General features: G+C 42.6%; 3 protein-coding genes across 6 annotated transcripts; 2 read left to right on the top strand and 1 right to left on the bottom strand.

The window, feature by feature from the left end:
• Nucleotides 1-976: 976 nt before the first annotated feature.
• Nucleotides 977-8330, top strand: si:rp71-1g18.1 (uncharacterized protein LOC559922 homolog). 2 transcript variants are annotated; one of them, XM_055033685.1, is made up of 5 exons: nt 977-1239; nt 2303-2567; nt 2793-2923; nt 3762-3855; nt 4480-8330. In XM_055033685.1, exons 2-5 carry the CDS (start codon nt 2318-2320, stop codon nt 5442-5444), a joined length of 1440 nt encoding a protein of 479 aa, XP_054889660.1. In that variant the 5' UTR covers nt 977-1239; nt 2303-2317; the 3' UTR covers nt 5445-8330. The 2 variants fall into 2 exon arrangements, with proteins under 2 accessions (XP_054889660.1, XP_054889661.1); XM_055033686.1 differs by lacking the exon at nt 977-1239 and having other exon boundaries at nt 2212-2567.
• An 805-nt stretch (nt 8331-9135) lies between these two features.
• LOC129362139 (E3 ubiquitin-protein ligase RNF135-like) lies at nt 9136-13530 on the top strand. Its single transcript, XM_055033501.1, has 7 exons — nt 9136-9624; nt 10578-10895; nt 10964-11041; nt 11373-11454; nt 11554-11643; nt 12365-12415; nt 12678-13530. Exons 1-7 carry the CDS (start codon nt 9367-9369, stop codon nt 13211-13213), a joined length of 1413 nt encoding a protein of 470 aa, XP_054889476.1. The 5' UTR covers nt 9136-9366; the 3' UTR covers nt 13214-13530.
• Nucleotides 13531-14742: 1212 nt separating this feature from the next.
• On the bottom strand, nt 14743-20606 carry tox4a (TOX high mobility group box family member 4 a). Of its 3 annotated transcripts, XM_055033497.1 has the most exons (10): nt 20513-20606; nt 19433-20299; nt 19296-19361; nt 18856-19152; nt 18519-18764; nt 17477-17821; nt 16630-16710; nt 15944-16549; nt 15452-15591; nt 14743-15343 (listed from the first exon to the last, which is right to left on the bottom strand). In XM_055033497.1, the coding sequence occupies exons 2-10, from the start codon at nt 19535-19537 to the stop codon at nt 15286-15288; spliced, it is 1944 nt and encodes a 647-aa protein (XP_054889472.1). In that variant the 5' UTR covers nt 19538-20299; nt 20513-20606; the 3' UTR covers nt 14743-15285. The 3 variants fall into 3 exon arrangements, with proteins under 3 accessions (XP_054889472.1, XP_054889475.1, XP_054889474.1); XM_055033500.1 differs by having other exon boundaries at nt 18856-19143; nt 19433-20604; XM_055033499.1 differs by having other exon boundaries at nt 18856-19146; nt 19433-20603.
• Nucleotides 20607-21276: the final 670 nt, after the last annotated feature.

Here is a 21276-nt window from a genome sequence, read left to right as displayed (position 1 = left end):
GACAAATAAAACAAACAATAAGTCAATTCTTTATCTATTGTAGATTATTTTTAAAGGTTCTTTTTCAAATGTACATGATTAGCCAAGAAAATTATTTCAGACGGCAACATATTTCAAAAAGCATTTATTTATTTATTTGAATAATATTTATACTGTAAAAATATGTATATATTCATTTATCATTTGTAGCTTGATTTCTTCAAGTCAGTTTCTTTATTGGTTTTAAAACTAATGCATGCTTATGTGTTCAGAGGCACATTGTAATAAAAATGCAAAAATTACCACCAACATGACTTGGAGAAATACAGTTAGCCAAATAACTCAGGTATGTTACGATCCACTCTAGCAGTTGATAGGTTTCACTAAAACCTATCAGCACCGACCTGCTTCAGCAGCACTCTGCTGGTCATACGAGAATGAGGAATCAGGAGAACACCGATTTAATTTTATAACATAACACAGCAGAAGGCATTTTACATCTAACTCGAAATAAAGCTAAGTACAAGACACATGCACACCAAATGATAAAAAAGACATAAATTATGTGAATATCCTCCTTCGGCCTGTGATCCACCAGCTTGGTTTTTCATCTTGCACCTGGAAGAAAATATGTATTTAAGAGTTGCATTGCCTCCCCTCATCCCCAGCACTGATTATGTGCTTGGCAAATAATAAAGTGCTTGATTATTTGACGTGTGGTGCACATTAACATGGACCTAATAACATTGGTGCAGCGATCTGCCGTGTTTTCCAGCATCAATGCTAGTTAATACACACATATAGGGTATATTACGCAACCATTTCTGTGTCATTTTGTGAAGATTACTTATGTTGAGTTCAACCAAAAAAAAAGGGTGCATCCAAAAAACCTTAGACTCAACCAAACACTTAGGCTGCCAGCCAAAAGATTTGCAAAAGTAAAATCAAAGTTTCAAACAAAAATGAGTGATTTCAATATTTATGTAGCCGGGGCATTATGTCCATTATGCACTCTTCCGGTTGCCCATATAAGGAAGACGCTGTTTTAGCGCAGCTGATTCATTACGGAGGCAAGCAATCGGTATTTACATTTAAAAGCGGGTAGATCGCTGAGAGGGTGAGAGTCCAGGCTGATTTCTCTGCAGGTATGGTTAACATGAAGTGTGCGCTGGGTTGAGAATTATTTCTGATGGCTCCATTTTATTGCAGGAAACCTCCTCTTGGAGAGGATATACAGAGTTCTGCTAGCTTTTAGCGAAGGTAAAGGCAGTTCATTATTATGTGGTTATTTAAAATATCTGTTTAATTTTATTCTCTGTTGTGTGCAGGTTGGCCTGCTACTGTTTCAGTTTTAGTTTGTTTTGGTTATTTATGGATTAAACTTTTTATTCTTTTGGGAGTTTTTATTGTTCAGCCCTCCAGGCTCACTTGTAGATAACCTGTGCTGTCCCTGGTTCCAAGCTGTTTTATCTAGATTGAGGAGACTAGTGAGAGGGGAGTTTCTTGTTTTGTGTTATTCACCAGGAGTTTTTCTTTTGTTGTGCGAGTGTGTTTTTGTTTGGGAACACCTAGGTGTATTCAGTTACATTTGTTTTTTTAAATTATTATTTCTCCCCAAGCAGTCTGATTTTATTTAATCAAAGTAACTGGTCATCAGCGGTAAGGTTTCCAGGGCCAGCATAGATTTAGGATTTTAAAGTGGTTGATATTGTACAATAAAAATGAATTGACTATTTATGCCTAGCATTATTGTGATTAAATAAACTGTGGTTAATTTGCATCAGTGCCTCTGATCATTTTCTTTGCAAACTTATGTGTGATCTGGTAAAAAGACACCAGAGGATTTAAGGTTCTTCACACATAACTAAGGTGGTAACCGAGGTCACATTTAAAAAAAGCTTTTTAAACAATTTTTAAAAAGAATTCTTAAAATTTGATTGAGATAATTTTTTTGGTTTTAAACATTTTTTTTCTTTTTTGAAAATCCAAAAGTTTTTTATCATAACTCTTTTTATTATTATTATTATTTTGGTTTGACATGATTTTTATTATTATTATTATTATTATTATTATTATTAATAATAATAATAAATAATCGTGAAACAACTCCACAGCAGACTTTCCGCGGTGGGCCCTTGATATTTTTGCTCCATCCCTGTCAGCTGCTCTCTGCTTTCGATGCGCATGCGCTCAATCCAAAACACGCCCCTTCCCTTTGGAGAGGGCCATGTGGTCAGGCTGCGGTTGGTAAATAAATGCTAAATGGCGACTTTCGCCTAGGACGGGGGAGCTTTTCGGGGATAAACTCTTGACTTTCGTGCAGCCATTGGGGCCCAAAATGTCTGCGGACGTCGCGAACCTCCAGGCGCAGGTGGAGACGGTGCTGAGGGCGCTGGTCAAGGCGGCGTCGGTGGAGTTGCTCAAACTGTTTGAGAGCAGATACCGAGCGGAGCCTGTGGCCGCGGGCCGCGCGGAGGAAGAGGAGCGGAGCGGAAGCGTGGAGTCGCTGTGCGCCGTGTGGACCGGGGGCAGCAAGCGAAGCATCGGCGTGCAAGTGGAGGAGGACATCAAGACGACCGTGGAGCTCGGTGGGTTTGCGTGTTCTGACTTCCGTGCACAACGATGGGAGAGGATTAATGCTTCGCTTTGGCGGGTGATGAAACCCAAAAAATACTTTTTTGTGCTTAAAGCAGTCGGTTTTGCATGCATCAGTCATTCCTGCAGAACCGGATTAGTTCTCCGAGTAATCTCTGTCGCTAAAGTGTACGTTTTCTTTCGGTGTCGTGACCCCTCCCCCCTCTTCTGCTCTCCAGACTCTTCCCTTCTGCTTGGTGCGAGTTGCTTGTGGGAGTCCAATAATGTGGAAGTGGAGGATGGCCTGGTTCCGTCCGAAGTCCTTCTGGCTGAAGACACTGACCCTCATTGGGCACCTCGGGAGGATCAGGTCGGTGGGGGGCTAACAGCCTGCAAATCACTTCGCGATGTGACCATTCATTTCGGTCGATATCGATAATTATTACGTTTTTTTTTGTTTTAAATATCTGAAATACTTCTAAACTGGTAGTGACATGACCTCTCCTGTTTTAATCACAGTTTTCACACCATGCTGCTGCTGTTGTTTTGTTTTTAAGCTATGAGGCAATGTGGCATGGTTCTCAACAAGTTGTTGGTAGGTAACCAGTACTTGCACTTGTTTACGAGTGAGCTAGTACAGGGGTTTCCAAATTTTTCCATGTCATGGCTCCCCAAAGCGCGTTGACCTCCAGCGGTTTTACAAAATATGTAAAGAAACATCAATTCTTACAATGTGTGTGTTTTATTGATTTTTTTTTATCCACCATTCTATAATTATTACAAGCATAAATGATCCCTGATATTAGATGGCCATGAGTCCTGTGACAATTTGTTGTGAGTTTATTACCAGATACTACTTTTTTTTTTATCACAATCTCCTCTTTTGATTATATGTATGAAAATATGTAACATTTAATATTAGTCACATCAAATTTTATTGTATTCCTGCAGCTCTTGTCTAGTTTTTGTTTTTTTCGCAGCAGTGTCGTCTACAGTGGGGCAGTTCCTTTGGGTCTTTTTCTTGTTAAATCCATTAACACTTCTTGCTTTAGCTTATGGAGCAAAGCAGCTTAAAGAGTTTGACATGGCAGCCAATCAGAAAATGACATGGATTGTTTCATTCCACTTTAATGTGTTGCCTTTAGAAACAGGAAATCTCACGAGGTCTGGTAAACAAGTCCTACTGCTTTCTGTTCTTACGTTATCAGATTAAAGCAGATTCCATGGATGCGTTGGAGCTGAGCAGCCTGGAGCTCGACTCTCTCGCTGATGATGACGCTCAACTTAAGGATATTTTGCCTGGTAAGCACTCACATGAACTGATGTTATTATCCTGTTATTCTTGGATAATAAGAATAACAAGAATTGATGGAGTAAATAAAAAAATCTTCCTCACTCTGTTGGTTTGACCTGTAGTTACAGTAGGTTACTGGTAAGAAATGGGATGCAATATGTTCATATAAATCATGTTTGGTAATTTACTTTATTTCTCATGGTAGAAATACGCACAAGTCTAATGCTGTACTCAACTTTACTTGTCGACTACACCAATCTTGCCTTTCAATCAGACTGCTTCTTATAAATTGGTGGAAGTTACAGCTCTTAAACACTTTCACAAAATTATCTCATCACTTTGTCTGAGACGCTAGCGTAACGTGGCCCATGTCTGTGAAGTCAAACCTGACTGATAATCTGAAAAGTGTGGAAGTTATTTGCATTCAGCTTCTTTTTGTGTGTTTGAAAGACGTATTCAGCTTACAAATATGTCAATACTTATATTGTGATATTGAGATATCACAATATTATCTCAGTCCATAAAGAGACAAAATATGAAAAAGGTCAAAGGCTCCTTTTGCAAGAGAACTTTTGTATATTGCCACTAAGCGTAACAATAAAAGAAGCTGTGCTGTATTTCGATCTCTGCAGGCGAAGGTTCTGGAACAATGCAATGTGGATCTACCCAGATATCACCCGCGAAGCAGAAGCCTCTTCTGATTCAATCAGATACGAGAAAAAAGGCTTTTGGGGAGACGGTGAAGTTTGTTTGCCCCTTAATCATTACGCCAGACTCTTCGGCTCCTAAAGCTGAGAGTTTGGAGGACCCCGTTCAAGCTGAGCCCCAGCAAGCCAGTGTGAGCACGGCCAAGGGGACCGCCTATAGCCCGTCGCCGTCCGACGGGGCCGTGACCCCAGCGCAGGTCGGAGTGTGGGAGCGGATCCACTCGCCGAAAGACTCCAAGAACCATCTGCAGATGAAATTGAAGCTCACCTCTCCAGATCAAAAGTTGCTTCTTCCCTGCGAGGTACAGCTGGTCAACATGCTCACAATACCAGAGTTGAAGACCGAGGGCGACGCCGCCGCGAAAACTCTCAACGCAAACAACAAATCCGGCAGGACTATCCCCAAAGACCTGCGTCGGCACCAAGGTCCCCACACTGGCCATCGCCTCTGCTGCTTCACAAGGTGCGACAATGACGTCTGGCGCCTCCAGAACATCGTCACACACTCCCGCGATGGATACGTCTGCGGCAACTGCGGGAAGGCCTTCAAGCGCCGCAAGATCCTCCGGCGGCACGAGCGTTTCCACACCGGGGAGAAGCCGTATGCGTGCGCCAAGTGCTCCAAGACGTTCGCGCTGAGGAAGAGCCTCCGCCGCCACCTGAGGTTTCACACGGGCGAGAGGCCGCACACCTGCCCGGAGTGCGGGAAAAGCTTCCGGCTGCGGGACAACCTGAAGGCGCACCTGCGGTTTCACAGCGGAGAGAAGCCTTTTAGCTGCACCACCTGCGGGAAGACGTTCCGGATCATGAGGAATATGGAGAAACACAAACTGAGCCAGTGCGATTTCTTTGTGCCCTCTTTCAGGAAGATCGCTGGCTTGTCGCTGTGAAGGGAACAGCGTCATGCGCCATTGTCTACCTCAGACTTCTAACACTGGACTGCTCATGGAGATCGCCGTCCTCTAAAGCAGAAGAAAAGACACTTTACGTCAAAGGTCTCAAACTGTATTCTCAAGGTCTGGTGTCCTGCAACTGATAGACACATCTGTTGTCCTACACACTTCAGAGGTGAAACTGTGTCACTAACATTCAGTCCAGCTCCACAGAGCTCTGCTAATGAACTAACTTTGGAACCAGGTGTGCTGAATGCAAAGAGACACCTTAAAGTTGCAGGACACGGGCTTTGAACACTGTAGTGTGAGACCTCTGCTTTAAGCTGTATCTAATCCATATCAGCTCCTGATATTTCGTTTCTGCTGTAGTGACACCAATACTGGTGTCAAGGGGTCATTTCTTGTTTGAACCCAGATGAATGTGGTTTTCTACTTTTTACTCGTTTCTCCTCTTGGATTTGTCCGGTCATTGAGTTTCAGCTCTGGGGCGAGGAAGAGTAAATCAGATCAACTCTTAACGCCCAGCAAATGCGATTGAATCTGTGAATGTTCCCGACGTGACGCGAACATAGCTCGGCTTTTTGAAACCGACTAATTCCAAAAAGCTTTATATAACCTTTGACCCTTTCACAGAAGATTTTATGCTAGAGCATTGTGAGAGCGTCTCTGTGTGTTTTCTGAGAGGACTCTGAGCTGGACGGTGTGGTCGTGATTGACTCGGGTAATGGTTAGCTCTCTTGTGGGTTTGACGTTGCAACGGCATTAGTCAGCCTCCCAACGGTTTTAAGAGAAAATGCGCCGGGACTTTGAGACACATCCTTTGTCGCCCATTGGACAGGGTTTGCCAACACAGAACAGCTCACAGGACTTTGTGAAGAAGCTGTGGAGTGTTTTGTGGCGCGTTTTTACCCTTTAAAACATAAGATATCCGACACTAATTTCATTCATTTCTTTATGGCCCCACAAAGTTCCACTCCAGGCCCTCTTTGGGTTCACAATGCCACTTTTATTGGTGCTTTCTCAATCATACCAGGCAGCTAAAGAGGTTCTGTTTGTGGTAATACGAGTATGGAAGAGGCTCTGACTTGTTATGAATCAGATGGATTACCTTTGTGTTTTCTGAATGTAGATTTCTTACAATTCGCCGACATTCTCGTTTTTGCCAAATGGCCATTCCTCTCTTTAAACTTACATTTGCTTTCAGTTTTGTGTCACAACACTGAAAGCAAATCTTTCACTTGATTTCCTTCCAGGAAAATATCTTTGCATTTGTTTCTTGGTCCAAATTTTACACCCAACTGAAACGGTCACCATCTTTGGCCACATGATGAATATCCTTCTTTGATGGCATTTCAGATTATATTTTTAAGCTTATGGTTTCTCACAATCGGACAGGGGCAGCAGGTTTCTATGGATTCTGCAGACTCACTTGCAGTTTTAGACGGGTTCTTATGGTTGTTCTAGTTCCTGTTTTTGCTTTTGCTTTGTAAAAACTGAACCGATCCATTTTGAGTTTTTTTTTGTTTGTTTTTTTGACGTGTGGTTTTTGTTCCCTATAACAAACCAGGCTGATGACCATCCTATTAAAGGTTATGTCATCGTTTTCCTTACTTTATTTCTTCTTACTACCACTGACTCCCTGATTCCAGCTGCTGATCACTTTGCTCCTGTGTGTCCTCGACTTTTCCAGGTATTAAATGGAGCCATCTGCCACATGACTGTTTATATGAACTGTAGTGGTTACTGTGATCATTTTTGTTGATTTTTTTATTTTTATTTTTTTTTGCTTGTTTGTTTTTTATTAACCGGTCATGAGTCTTTCAGATTTTATGAGTTTAGCGGTGGAAACAGATCCGAACCAAAGTAAATAGAAATTATGTCAAATACAAAGCTTTAAGAAAATAGTACAGTTCTATTGTGTATGACAGTTTATTGTTGATATGAACATGTATTTCCATAAATCATTAAAAATAGGCAATCACATAGAAAAACCTATTGAATGAAAAAGTCTTAAGTTTATGTGAAAGGGAGGAAACTGTAACATGTGGATATGAAAGTAAAGTTACTATGTGAACAAAGTTAGTAAATGAAGAGTTTTTTAAAAATGCCATATTGCCCACTTTAGATGTTTACGTAAAGCAGAAAATACTGAGGCTGGAAGTGGAAATCAGTGTTATGTCTGTTGCACGAGGAACTCTGCGCCTGGAGAACAAACCAGCAAGGGTTTCTGGGTAACGGGACCAAACAGTTTCTGAGATGCTAAACTTTATGTGTACACCTCTGTAAGTTTTTTGTTGTTGTTGTTGTTTTTATTTTTTACTGTTTTTTAACTTTTCATTTATGGGTTTTTGTATTTGCTTAAAGATTACTGAATGTATATACTCATTTTGTCAGGCTGGTTAGTTTCTAAAGCCAGTTCCAGAGATGAGGGACTGAACCATCACCATTACGGTCCTTCAGACGTTGCTCAAGGATTCAGTCCAAGCTGCAGGTTTAAGAAGTTAAAATATGGGATTTGGTTGCAATATGAACTACTCCAGTGAATGTTCATCTCTGAAGATGTTCTTCAAAACATCTCATTTATGGTGTTGGATTTAGTCGGATCAGAAAAACTTGGTAATCTTAACATTCTAAGTTGTGTTGTTGTGAGATTATAACGTCGTGTCTGAACGGCCTTGATGAGCTGTCAAGCTTGCTTTTTAATGGGTTTTAATTCTAAACACATCTAAATCTAAACGAATGATGTATCTAACCTTATAGGTGCTTTGCAAAGACTTTTTTCAAAAGTTTTTATGGTTCTCAAGATGTATACTTTCTATTGACAAATGCCTGTTTTTCATCTTTTTTAACTGCTGTTGGTAAATAAATTGTTTGTGTCAAACGTAAGAATTTTGTGAAAGATTTATTCAACTTTAAAAGGATCAAAGCACGGCGTTGTTTACTGCTGTGATCTTTCAGCCAATTTAAAACTCTCCAGACATGAACAGAGCCACATTCACAAAAACTGTGGTATTAAAATAGAAAAAAAATTCACTGCAAGTCTATATCAAAAATGTATAGGTTATAAAGTAAGTATATTAATAAAGTGTGTATTATAATACATTATGGAAGTTATTACATAATCCTAGTTAAAAATGCTGCACATCTGTCTTTTGTTTAATTTGTTCATAACTAGTAAATGTATTCATAGTGTTAAGTAATAGAAGTATTTGTATTATTGTTTGTGTTAAATTATACTGTGAAATAATTGTGCTAGGACTAGAATTAGTTGTGCATTTAAACATATTTTATCAGATTGGTTGGTCTGCCTCACGATTAGGAGATATGGTTCACTCTAAAAAATTTGGGACAAAATTTGTTAAATGTAAACTTTCGTATCTCATTAGGAAAGTTACTTCTATCAAATCTGCCACTCTCAACATGGCGGACGCGATGACGTGTGGTCCTTTGATCTGCGAACTTCACGACCTGTAGACAACGTACAACGTGCTTGTAGGATTTCCCGTTGACTAAACTCAACGCGAATTGCATTTTTTCCCCTTTTGTTCTCAAGAAAAAGAATTTTAAAAAAGTTATGTTGATATCATTAGACTATTTCTAATGAAGACTAGCTTCATTAGAAACGAAGCTATTCTTCATTTGACGTGTGGCCTGAGCTCGGACGTCACGCAGGCCCCGCCCCCACCAGGAAGTAGAGTCGTGAGTTTCTCTCCGCTTTCACTTTCTGCCGAAACTTCAACCAAAAACGCCGAAGCAGCCTCCCCTTGAAGTCTGGGGACGAACTGGGGCGTTTTCACGCCGCTGCGAACCTGCGTGTCTGTGCCCGAGTCCGTCACTTACCCTCAACAACCAGAATATAGGGGTAAATAAATCAGCAGCACAGGATTTCTCTGGAGTTGCCTCTCTGGAGGGGTCGAGGATGGAAGATGCAGATCACGCCCGGTGGGGGGAGCTGCTAATGTGTCCGGTGTGTCAGGACACCTTGAGGGATCCCCGCCAGCTGCCCTGTGGACACAGCATGTGCATGGACTGTCTGACCGACCTGCTGGACCACTCCACGGACTCGCCGTTCCGCTGCCCGGGCTGCAGGGCGGACTTTGGGCAGGTCGTGGAGCTGCAGAAGAGCTACGCCTTGGCCAGCATCGCAGAGGACTTCAGGTTGATCAAGAAGAGGAGGGTGTGTGTCACATAATTCGGATGCACAGACCGGGCTTTTTGTTTTGTTTGTGGATGATATGAATTTACAGCTTTTTTGAAGTCGAACATGCGATATGACGCGTCCTCTAACTCTAGCCTTCATTTGATTCATTTACAGAAAACAACAACAAAAAAATTAAAAAATAAGTTTCAGTGTTTTTTACTAATCAGACCTGATTTAGGAAACGATTAATCGTAATGACTTAATCATTGGAATAACCATCAACTAATTTAGCCATCGATTAATGGCTAAATTAACCAGGGTTAATGATTAATCGAGTGTCAAGCCTTAAAAAAACTATAGTTGTTGAAAGAGCAATATATATTATTATTTTGCTTATTTATGCGTTATTTATACCTTGTATGGAGTGGCATGTCAAGTAAGCAATTTCCTCATGAGGATTAATGAAGTTACTCTGTTCAGAGCAGTAATGAAGCAAAAGCTGTACAAAAAATACATTTAAGATAGAAAAAAACCTCCTTTGTCTATAAATCTGTCCTATACTGAAGTCCTCAAATGGTGTAGTTTTAGCTTCTGTAAAAGAATTAATCCGATCATTAATAGGTTAATCAAAAATGAATCAACAGATCAGTCCTACAGGGTGTCGATGTTTAGTCAAGCAGAAAGCTTGACTTGCAGATGTTAGAAGTAAACGTCCAACATCTGCATCCCTTGCTACAAACGATCAATGCTACTTTATTGCATTTTAAGCAATAAAATGTGTTTTCTTACTTAAAAAATATATAGCCTATTAAATTGTGTTTTTGTGAACATTTTTAAGTATTCTAATCCTGTATAAAATAGTTAGAAGTTTAAACGAAAATGGTTCAGTGTGCCAATTTTTCATCCAATTAATCATCGGAATAATCGACTGAAAAATCGATTATTTATTTATTTATTTATTGTCTGGCTGATGGATCGCTTCCTCGCAGGAGACGCTGGCTGAATGCGTCTACTGCGACTGCTGCCCCGAGACAAAAACTGCTGCCTTCAAGTCCTGCCTGAAGTGCGAGGTGTCGCTGTGCAGGGATCACGCCAAGGACCACTTGGAGCTGCGGGCGTTCACCGGACACCCCCTGGTCGATCCGCTCAGCGACCTGCTGGAGAGGAAGTGCCCGCAGCACGGGGACCAGGTGCTGCGGTACTACTGCAGCTCGTCCAGGCGCTACGTCTGTAACCTGTGCGCCCTGGAGAGCAAGCGGCTCGGCTCGGCCTCGGACGCCTCCGCCGTCCTGCGACGACAGATAACTGTGAGTTCGGCGTCGCTCCTGCAGCCGCGTCATTGGGTGAGAGCTGATCAGGTGTCTGTGTTCAACAGGACCACATGGACCAGCACTTTCAAACGCTCCAGCAGCAAATGAAAGAGTCTATAGATGCTGTAAGCAGCCAACATGAGGTACGTGATGCTAGATTTAGAGCGAAGGTCCACATCTAGAGCCGCAGCGGGTCAAAACACATGCATGTGTCAGAATGATCCGAAACCTTTTTGGGAAATGTTGAAAATGACTGTTCAAAGATGTTCTCCACCCAAACTGACTTTCTTTGCATGTTTTGTTTAAGCATGTAAGTTGAGGATAAAATTAACACAATTTGTTTGGATCATTTATCGATCTGTGCACCTGAAACAAAGCTTGCCTTACATTTTATATTTTAAACAATGTTATGATTCACAAATGTCTTTGCCCAGTCAGATTTCAACGTTTCTTTTTGTTTCTTCTTAAATCCAGAAACAGAAAGGAAACCCTCTTGATCGTCTCAACGGCGTCACGGTGGTCCTGCTCTTCCTGTGGTTCATAGTCCTCTACTACGGTGAGGGGGACGATGCCGGGCCCTGAAATGGGCGCCGTCTTTCTGCGTCGCCAGATTTAAAAAAAACCCTGTTGACGTCCATGTTTTGTTTCTCACCAGCCTACAGCTACTCTGTGGAGAACCAGACACTGGCGGACGCCCTGGAGAGGCAGCAGAGCCGTGTGCATCACATTTATTCCAGCATTGCAGGTGCAACTCCGCCGTCACGCGCACATCAGAGCGAGCAATATGGGGTTTGATGGTGAAAAGACGACGTCTGGGTTGCGTCTGCTAAAAAGACGTCAGTCTCCGTGTCCAGGTTACTCTCCGTAAATAGGGAATGACAGACTAACAGATGGGAAAACAACAGGTTGTTTTGAAGTTTCAACTTTTTCTGACCCAAACATTTTTCAAAAATGTCGGCTGTTATGTTCAAGAGAGGACTGTTATGAAGTGAGAGAGGACACAAACTTCCTGATGTTTCCGAAAGTTGGAGCTACCCTTGCAAAGTACAACAAGTCTGAACGTCAGGAAATCAAGTGATTCAGAGAAAGTCTGCCGGTGTTGCACCACATCTCAGAAATGTATCAGCAACGGCGCAAGAAGTGGGTATGCACTGTCTGTGATGCATACGGGTGCCACCCTAAAAGGGGCGCCAAAGCTATGGCGGAAAACCGATTTCTAGCCGGCATTTTCTTTTTTTAACAGACGTCTGTGTAAATGATCTGATTGCCTATTATTTGCCTACATACGTCTCAGAAAGTTCAAAGTTGCTCCCTTGTCAATGTAAATAATTTGGAGCCTGCTCTCAGTAAGTATTTGCTTCTAAATCTTTATTAAAGGTGCGTTATTGTCATTCTACCCTGAAAATGGAAGTTTTAAAGTGGAGCTCATGTTCATTTTGACTCAGTCCCGTCTTCTTCCTGCATAGGACACATGGCTGATCATCCTCTGAAGAGGCGTTCAGGAGACAAAGACGAAGGTATGGATGTGTCCTTTGTTATCCTTCTAAATGACAAATAGCCCTAAAATAAAAATGAAGGATTTGTCATTTAAGGGCTTTTTTGATTTCCATGGTTTTGCTCATGGTTTTGTTGCGGCCCGGTCACATTTGCGAAACGGCACCACCCTTCACAATAGGATAAACAAAGACAATGCGTTAAAAGGCTCATATTTTCATGTCAGGTTAGGTGTGGAAAAGCATGTGTGTGAGTGTGACCCTCTGTCAACACCTGCTCTGTCAGGGACCGTCATGTTGGACCTGGACACCGCCAGTCGTCTCCTTGGGCTTTCTGCCGACCTCCGGACAGTGGAGCGAGTCAAAGCGGCGCTGCATTATCCCAACAGCGACGGCCGCTTCGACCAAGCCCCGCAGGTGCTCTCCGCCCCGTGCTTCTCCTCCGGCGCCCACGTCTGGGAGGTGGAGGCCGAGGGCTGCTGGGACATCGCCGTCTCCTACCGGAGCGCCCCGCGACGGAGCACAGACGGTAGCTGCGCATTCGGACGCAACTCGGAGTCCTGGAGCCTGTCCCACAGCGGGCAGGGCGAGCTGTTCGCCTCCCACGGCGGACAACAAACCGCTCTGTCCGGATCGCTGCGCGGCAGCAGAATAGCGGTGGAGGTGAACTTTGAGGAGGGCAGGATCGCCTTCAGCGCCGTGGGCTCCACCGAGACGCTGCTGCACGAGTTCCAGGCGGAGCTGACGCAGCCTGTGTGTTTGGGTTTGGGCCTCCATCATGTTGACCCGCCCAGCAGAGCCTCCATTGTGAAGGTTTCATGAAGCAGCGGACGCAAAATACATGGAGCCTGGCAGCTCATTACAGCTCAGGAACAAATATTTCAAGAGGTTTTTGCACAAGTAAACTTTTCTAGGTTTTGATTTTTCACAATATTGAATGTATAATTCAAAACAAGATTTTTTATTTTTTTATATAATGAACCAAGGTTTTTTGTTTATTAAGCCTTTCAAAGTTGTTTTGATAGTTTTACTTTGAGAATAATGCAATTCATTTTCTAATAAATTTTTAAAATCACTGATTTGATTCTTTATGTATAACGATTGAGTATTAGGGCCATATTAAAAAAAAAAATAAATAAAATTACGGGAATTTAGTCATAATTTGACAAGAGTCAAGTTGAAATGATACGAGAATAAAGTTGTATCATAATAAAGTAACATTACCAATTTACTCTCGTATGACTTTGTTCTCATATTGTAACTTTATTTTTGTATTATTTTGACTTTATTGTAATTTTTAATAGTCATAAAATACAGGATACTTTACACAAAAAGTCTTTCAAATTACAGTGATTTAAGAAAATTCATAAGAAAATTAGACTCAAAGTAAAATCTTGTAATTTTATCTGAACAACTTTGAAAATCCTGTGTTCAGTTTCTTGAAAAAAAAATCTTGTCATCTGATGGTGTGTTATCAGATTATCAATCAATTCTTGTGGGATTTCTGATCAATTATTCCTGATCGCAGCCCTAAGTGTTGGGATCAAGTCACAGGAAGGAAACCAGGACGGGGGGTTGAGAACTTAACACTTTTTCCCTCCCAAAGGAATTGATCCGTTTCATCCAGGAACGACCTCTGATCTCCTGAGAGGCAGTGAATTGCAAAACTGTCCAAACAAACCCTCTCGACCATAAACCCACACAATCAGAACCGCAACACTGCTGAGGAAGCCAAAAAATGAAACTCGTCTGCGTCTTGGATGTGAAACTGTGCTGCCAACTCGCTGGTTTCCCGTGGTCGTAATGGGTTCAAGAAGCTTAAATGTGCAGGGGAAACGAAGAAGGTTGATTAAAATTTCACGGAATAATGGAAAAGGGTGGAGGAAGGAGAGACTAATTACGTCTGGACACGTCTGCTCCATTGGCTTACAGTTGGGATAAGCAATGGAAAGTCGTACTGGTCAGAGGTTAAAACGAACAAGCTTTTTTCTTCAAACACTGAGTGGTTGTTTTCATCTGTTCATCTTTTTTTTCCCCAGTGAACTGTTTCAGGTTGACTTTTAAGGAAGTTGTTTCTGAAAACTATGTGAACCTGCAGCCTGATCATCTGCAGCCTGATCATCTGCCCAGAACTCAAATAAAAGCGTGCATAACGCCAGAAACGCTTAAATATCCATTCAATGTCATGTAATGGACACATAATGAATACCGTTTCAAACTGTCTGGTTTACATCTATCTAAAATTTGAAACAGCGTAATAGTATTGACGAGAACCGACAGGCTTCCTGAGATTTTGAGGTGATCTTTCATCCTGAAAACGATACAATTTAAGCAAATAAAGAATCAAATGGTCCTCTGCTACAGGCTTTTATTTTAAAAAACATGAGAATTTAGAAACAACTAAACTGCCTGATTAAAAGATCATACAAAAAAGGCATTACCCCACATGGAAAGCCATCATCAAATACCAAACACATACAAACAAATAAAGGCATTTAATGCCAGGCTGATCTGGAGCTTTTTATTTTGTTCATTACTGGGAATGTTTTTTTTTATTATTATTTATTTTCTGTTAAAAAAAAAAGAAGAGAAAAAGTAAAATGTTACTGAGTTTTCAAACTGTACTAGCTGCCATTAGATCTTCCGGTAACAGAGTTGGCTGTCTCCACTTCTGGATCGGATTTACTGACACTTCATTTCTTCCCCAGAAAACTCACTGCTGCTGCTGAACTACAATTCACATTTGAAGCAGTGACAACAACCAGCACTCATCTTTGTTCCAGTTTCTCAAAAAAACAAACAAACAAAAAAAAAGATTTTTCAGCTGACTAGTGTTACCAGCAAAATATATATATCAGTCGGTTGTGTTTGTGTAGACCAGTAGAGGGCGCTCTTCACTTCACCGTGCCCAGGTTCTGGTTCTGGATGGAGCACCACGCCTTGAAGACCTCCCTACGAAACAGCAACAACGTGTTGGAATTTTTACATGTTCTTTTTTTTAAATTCTGATGGCTCGAAACAAAACAAAAATTAAAAACAAACAAGACGGCGTCTACACACCTGCAGTGAGTGGCCACGCACTCGTTGCTGCAGTACTCCTGGTCCCAGTCCTCGCTGTCGATGGCCGGGTTTGTGCAGCCCGCTCTCACACACATGCTCTTCACGGAGGCGCCGGCGGACGCGCTCACCTCCATCACGTCCTGGAAACAGGAGCACGGCGTGTGCACACGTGAACGCTGCACTGCAGCAGGAGATCACGTGTTTGCTGACACGTGTGTGGTAAGAGTTTCACGTTATCGTTACATTTGTTTGGATTAGGGATCCACATAATTAACCGACTTTACTCATTAATCGATAACTTGCGTCTCTACTTTCTTTTCTATTTTTTTTACAGATGTAGATCTGAAAGGTGTGGCATGCATTTGTATTCCACTGCTTTTCATCCCAATCTGGTAAACATCGAACAAACCTTTCGGTCAACATGGTGGACACGGCGACCCGACGTTAGAAATACAAAGGCTGCATAGAAGCTGGACAGAGTCAGAGGTTTACCTCGTCTGAATCCAGAATCTCAGTGACGTCGTCGTCTGTGGCTGCAGCAGAACTCCTGTCTTGCGCCGGCTGCACGGTGGCAGCCGCAGCAGCAGCGCTGGGTGTGACCAACCTGTCCTGAACCGACGCAGGGACTATTTTGATCTGGAGCGGAGGTGGAGGCGTCGCCGCCATGGCGACCGGCTGGCCCAGCGTCGTCGTCGCTCCCTCTCTGGGTTTGGCCTGCAGCGGCGGCGGGGCCGGCGCCATCTGCTGGAGCCGCGGCGGGGGCGGCGCGTTCTGCATCTGCTGCAGAGGCGGCGGCTGGCGGGCGGCGCTGGACACCAGGAGGGTGGGCTGCACGGCGCCGACCCCCCCGGATAACAGCGTCACCACCTGGCCCCCGGCCTGCAGCAAATGCTTGGGGATGATGATCTTGGTGACGGTCTGGGTCGGAGGCAGGACGACTGGGTTTGCGCCCGTCTGGGGAGGAACGTCCAGGATGATGTTGGCCTCCATGCTGGTGCTGGCTGAGGGCAGGAGAAGGGTCTGCTGGCCCGCAGGAGGGGGGCTTCCCAGGGTCAGGTCCACCACAGGGGGGCAGGTCTCTGTCTCCATAGCGGCTGGCTGCAGGGAGGGAATCCAGGTCATAGGAATATCAGTGGGAGACGGAGACACTGAGTGGTTGTTCCTTCGCAGGACGTTACCTGAGACAGCTGGCTGGCTTTGTACGCTGCCAGCGCCTTCAGGTACTCCTTCTTGGCTGCATCCGTTTTCTTTTTGTAAACCTGCAGAAAACAACAAACCATCGTTGTGGACTAGAGCTGAGCCAGAAATCCATCTAATCGATTAATCAATTAGGAGATTTAATTTCTAGAAAATCTGTTTTTTTTCCTCATTTCTTTTCTCCTGGGTTTCAAAAGGTCAGAGATGTCTGCGCAACTCAGGCAGCCATCTTGTTTTACAGCCTCTGTTTAATTGGACTTTGAGTTCAGGTCCACAACGTAATGGAATATTAAAGCCATTTTTTTTTTTACATACAATTATGAGAATAAAGTTGTAATATCACCACAATAAAGTCTGAATATTATAAGAACTCCAACATAAAAGATAAAATATGTTTTACAGATAATATTTAGTCTTAACATTCAACATCAGTAGCAGGACTTGGAAACAATCATGTGAACAACTTTGTGCTTTTCAAAGAAAGAACTGCAGGACCTGACTGGTCTCATCAGATGCTGAAAAATAAGTTTTACTCTCCATAAAAACAACCATATTGCAGTTTTAAGATGCTTTTTCTGGTAAAATTGAGTCACTTTTTTCTTTTGCAAATATGACTATATTCTCGTAGCCTCATTCTAATTCTCCGTCATTCAACCCAGGAGCAATAACTGACATAAAGGTCACTTTTCTTTAAGAAACCAGGCAAAGGAAAAAAAAGTGACTCCATTTCAGATCAAATGATATCTGACTTTATTTCTAAGCCACATTGGCCTACTCCTGTTTCTAGACGTTAATCCTCCAGATCTCAATAGAAGGCAAACGGCGCACCTGCTTCTGATCGTCCGCCAGGCTGTCCCACATGGACGCCACGATCTTTGACACCTCCCCAAAGGAGGCGTTGGGGTTCTGGCCCTTAATGGCCGACTGGGTGTCTCTGAAAAACAGAGCGTACGCCGAGACGGGCTTCTGCGGCTCGTTGGGATCCTTCTTCCTCCTTCCTTTCTTTCCTCCCGCCGCCGTTTCGGCTGCCGAGGCCAGGGCGGCGGGTTTCCCTCCGACCCGCCTGGCCGCTGCCGCCGGGGAGGCAGAGGACGGGGATGGGGGGTAGGGGGACATGTGGGACAGGACCGGGGAGGAGGAGATGGACACGGGGGAGTCCACCAGCACGCTTCTCTGTAGGAAGAGAGAAGGTGGGTCAAAAATCAATGAAGCAGACAGTTGCAAATAAAAACATTAATAGAAATTATTAATGATTTGTGTGACAAATCCAAACAAAGTAGGACTTGAGGACGAAAAGAAAATTTTTAACTTTTTGTTGGCCAAATTAATGGATCTAATGATTTGCGACATGTTTGTAAATTTACAAAACATTGTGTGTGTGTGTGTGTGTGTATATATATATATATATGAAAAGAAAAAGTTTTTTTTATGTTCTTGGAATTAAATTTTGGAATTATGAAAACACAGACTTATGAGAGTGTAGTTCATTATGAGTTTTCAAGATACTGATTGATGGTTACAGGGGTAAAAAACCTTAACATGCATCTGTTTTGGATTTTCTTCCCTTTTATGTTTCTGTTAAGTGATTTTACATACAGGAAGTGATATGCTTAGGGTTCATATAATGATTTATGGAGTTTGTAGTTTAATTTATTAATGACAGGTGTAAATATAAGCCTTCTGCTTCTATTTGTACCTTTTCAGTCAAGTTGTTGAAATTGTCTGTGCTTTGAAGTAGGAATAGCAAAATATTTGGTTAACAGAATAATAATAAAAAAAAAAAAAAAAACAAGAAATCAAAAAGAAGATAATTTGAAGTTTGATTTTAACGTGACAATGTTTACAATCCACCGCATATAATTCTCGTTACCTTGAAGTCGTCCATGTCCTCGTCCTGCAGGGAACCGACTGGAGACGAGGATATTAGCAGCGGCTCCTCTGGCGCGTCCGGATGATGACCCAGGTTACTTCCCCCGAGCCCCAGCGTCAGATCTGACGGGTTTATGCCGGTCAGCTCGCTGCCCTCCAGGAGACCGTGACCTAACTCGCTCAGCTGGACATCGATGGTCATGGGAGGAGAGCGGCTGAAATGTGAGCCGCTGGAGTTCCCCATCTCCTGAAGAGAGAAAAATAAAAAATGAAAAATCAAGGTTTCAAACAGCATTCAGATTTGACTGATTGATTGACTGACGGATCCCAGAACTCACCAGGGCAGAGGAGCTGAGCAGGGCTGCCCCTCCGGCTTGACCCATCGGCCCGAGGCTCAGCCTCTCCAGAGCTGGAGTCCCAAAGGTGGAGGCGAACGACGGGTCATTGGCCTCCACTACCAGGTTGCTCACCAGGCTCCTGGAGCCAGAAGAACCGCTGGTGTCGTCTGAGCCGTCGGTCAGGTCGAAGTGGGAGACCGCCTCGCTGATGCTGAGAGCCTGGTCTGGATCCAGGGATATCGGGGGGATCTCGAACACCTCATCCCCGAGACTAGGAGTGTGAAATGTCTGCTGCATCTGGAAAACACACACACACACACACACACACACACACACACACACACACACACACACAGAGAGAGAGAGAGAGAGAGAGAGAGATGGGTTAAAAACACAACTACAAATAATTAGATGGTTCATCAATGATGTTACTCACTAACCTCTGCTGATAGGAAGTGATGCCCAGCTCCACTAATGGTCAGATAGCTGTCGCTGCCTTCAGAAAACTGCAACAGATAAATAAGTCCAATGTAACTAAGCACAGTTTACGGCCAGGCATCCTCTGACGTAACGTTACCTTGTTCTCCTCGGAGTATCCGCCGTACGGCTGCGTGTCCATGAACTCCGCGTCAACATTTGCAGGACAGTCATCCGACAACTCAGAGTAAAATTTGAGATCCATTTGGACTTGTTTCTCTTCTTTTTCAGAAGCTATTCCTCTGTTCAAACTGGGGCTAACATCTGCATCAACAGCCGCTAGCAGCTAGCTAGCTAGCTAAGAGCAAACAGACGGTTAGCATGCCGCGACAGCCCAACACATATTAAAATAACCCAAATGAGATCATATTTGTGTGATTTATAGTGAACGAAAGCTACATAAAGTCCGCCTTGATCGTCAAATTTAACGTTTTGGTCTTTTTACAGCCTAAAGTTGACAAGCGACTCTAAACAAGCATGTTCGTCAATGTAATATTGTTAGCGCCCTCTAGGGGATGGAAGAAGAAGAAGCTGGTGCTGCGTTAGTGGACTTTCGTAAAAATAAAATGCGGTTCATTCGGAGCCATAATTTATCAGCGAAGAAACGGGGAGATTTAAAGGTTCCTTTTCGCCTTTTAATAAAATAAAATTAAATGAAACATGTTTTAAAAGTTCCTGGCCAGTGAAAATGTAAAGTCTATTTTTGGTTTTCACAACTGTTGACTGTATGATGCGTTTATGTGTGTGTGTGTGTGTGTGTGTGTTTTTTAAATGTTTTCTCGCTGTAAATGAAGCACTTAGGTGTTGCTGAAATGTGCTGTGCAGATAAACTTGATTCAGTGATTGATTGAAAAAAGAAAGTTAACGAGAAAGACTATGCTTTTTGAAACTTTGTTGGGTCTTTGCTTACCCGCCTTTAAATTGTCGTCTGTGAATTACTCAGGCACACAGAGTAAAATACAATAAGCTGAAAACAGGAACATGGACATAATGAATAAAATAAAAAGCAGTTTAGAAAGATCAACTTTTCTAGTATTAGAATTTCAAGAAATCATAACTGGTCAAATGCTTAAAAAAATCTCATCTTTTTGCAGCTTTGTCTTTTAGTTACATCTCAAAAGCGTTATTATTCATTGGGGCCTGCCACAGAAATGTATGGCAGGCACCTATTGTTCTTCACCTGAAAATAACTGACTACCACCGTCAATGCAGCCCGTACCACTGCGTCCACCTCACAATATATATATTAAAATGTGCGGCTCTATCCCATGAGGGGAGCTATTACTTTTGTTGGCATTTCGAGTAACTGTGGCGACATAATCAACAAAAAATGAGCCAAATTCAAGTCTAAACAAAAGACTGACACAAAACAGAGTCAGTTTCACTCAAAATAGAATTTTCTCCCTCTGAGCTGCTCTTTAGAACTACAGTGATGACAAAATGTCAGAATTACAAACATTATGTAACAGCTGCTATAAATGATTGCAAAGCTTTGTTTGTTGTTGCTTTTGACCAATAAGATACACAGAATTTCCGGTTGTGAGATGATAAAATGTATCATTATCTCAGGTTAGGGCTCTGCAGAGCCTTTTATCTTAAATAAGGTGTTGGCTATTTCTCTCACTTGTTAGCCGTGTTTAGCATATGGAATGGAGTCAATTACACACAACATGCTGGTGGTGATCCACATGCTACTGACAGTATTCACGCTAAAATTAACATATTTGTAAAATTAGCATAAAATTACTAACATGGTTCAAGTCCATGTTACTCACATTCTTTTTTGCATTGATGCTAATTTTTAGCATAAGAACAATGGGTCCAAACTGACGGTCACACTTTGGCAGGATCTGGTTAAATTTCTTCAGGAATTTCCTAGTTTTTTCCTTCATATGGTCATATAATCCGTTTAAGCAATTCTGTGAAAGCTGCCTGACTGTTGTT

The sequence above is a fragment of the Poeciliopsis prolifica genome, unplaced genomic scaffold (assembly GCF_027474105.1).
Source record: "Poeciliopsis prolifica strain line A6 unplaced genomic scaffold, Auburn_PproV2 SCAFFOLD008, whole genome shotgun sequence".
In the NCBI taxonomy this organism is placed as follows: Eukaryota; Metazoa; Chordata; class Actinopteri; order Cyprinodontiformes; family Poeciliidae; genus Poeciliopsis; species Poeciliopsis prolifica.
Note: the sequence above shows the minus strand (reverse complement) of the source record. Positions and strands in the feature narration are given on the sequence as shown.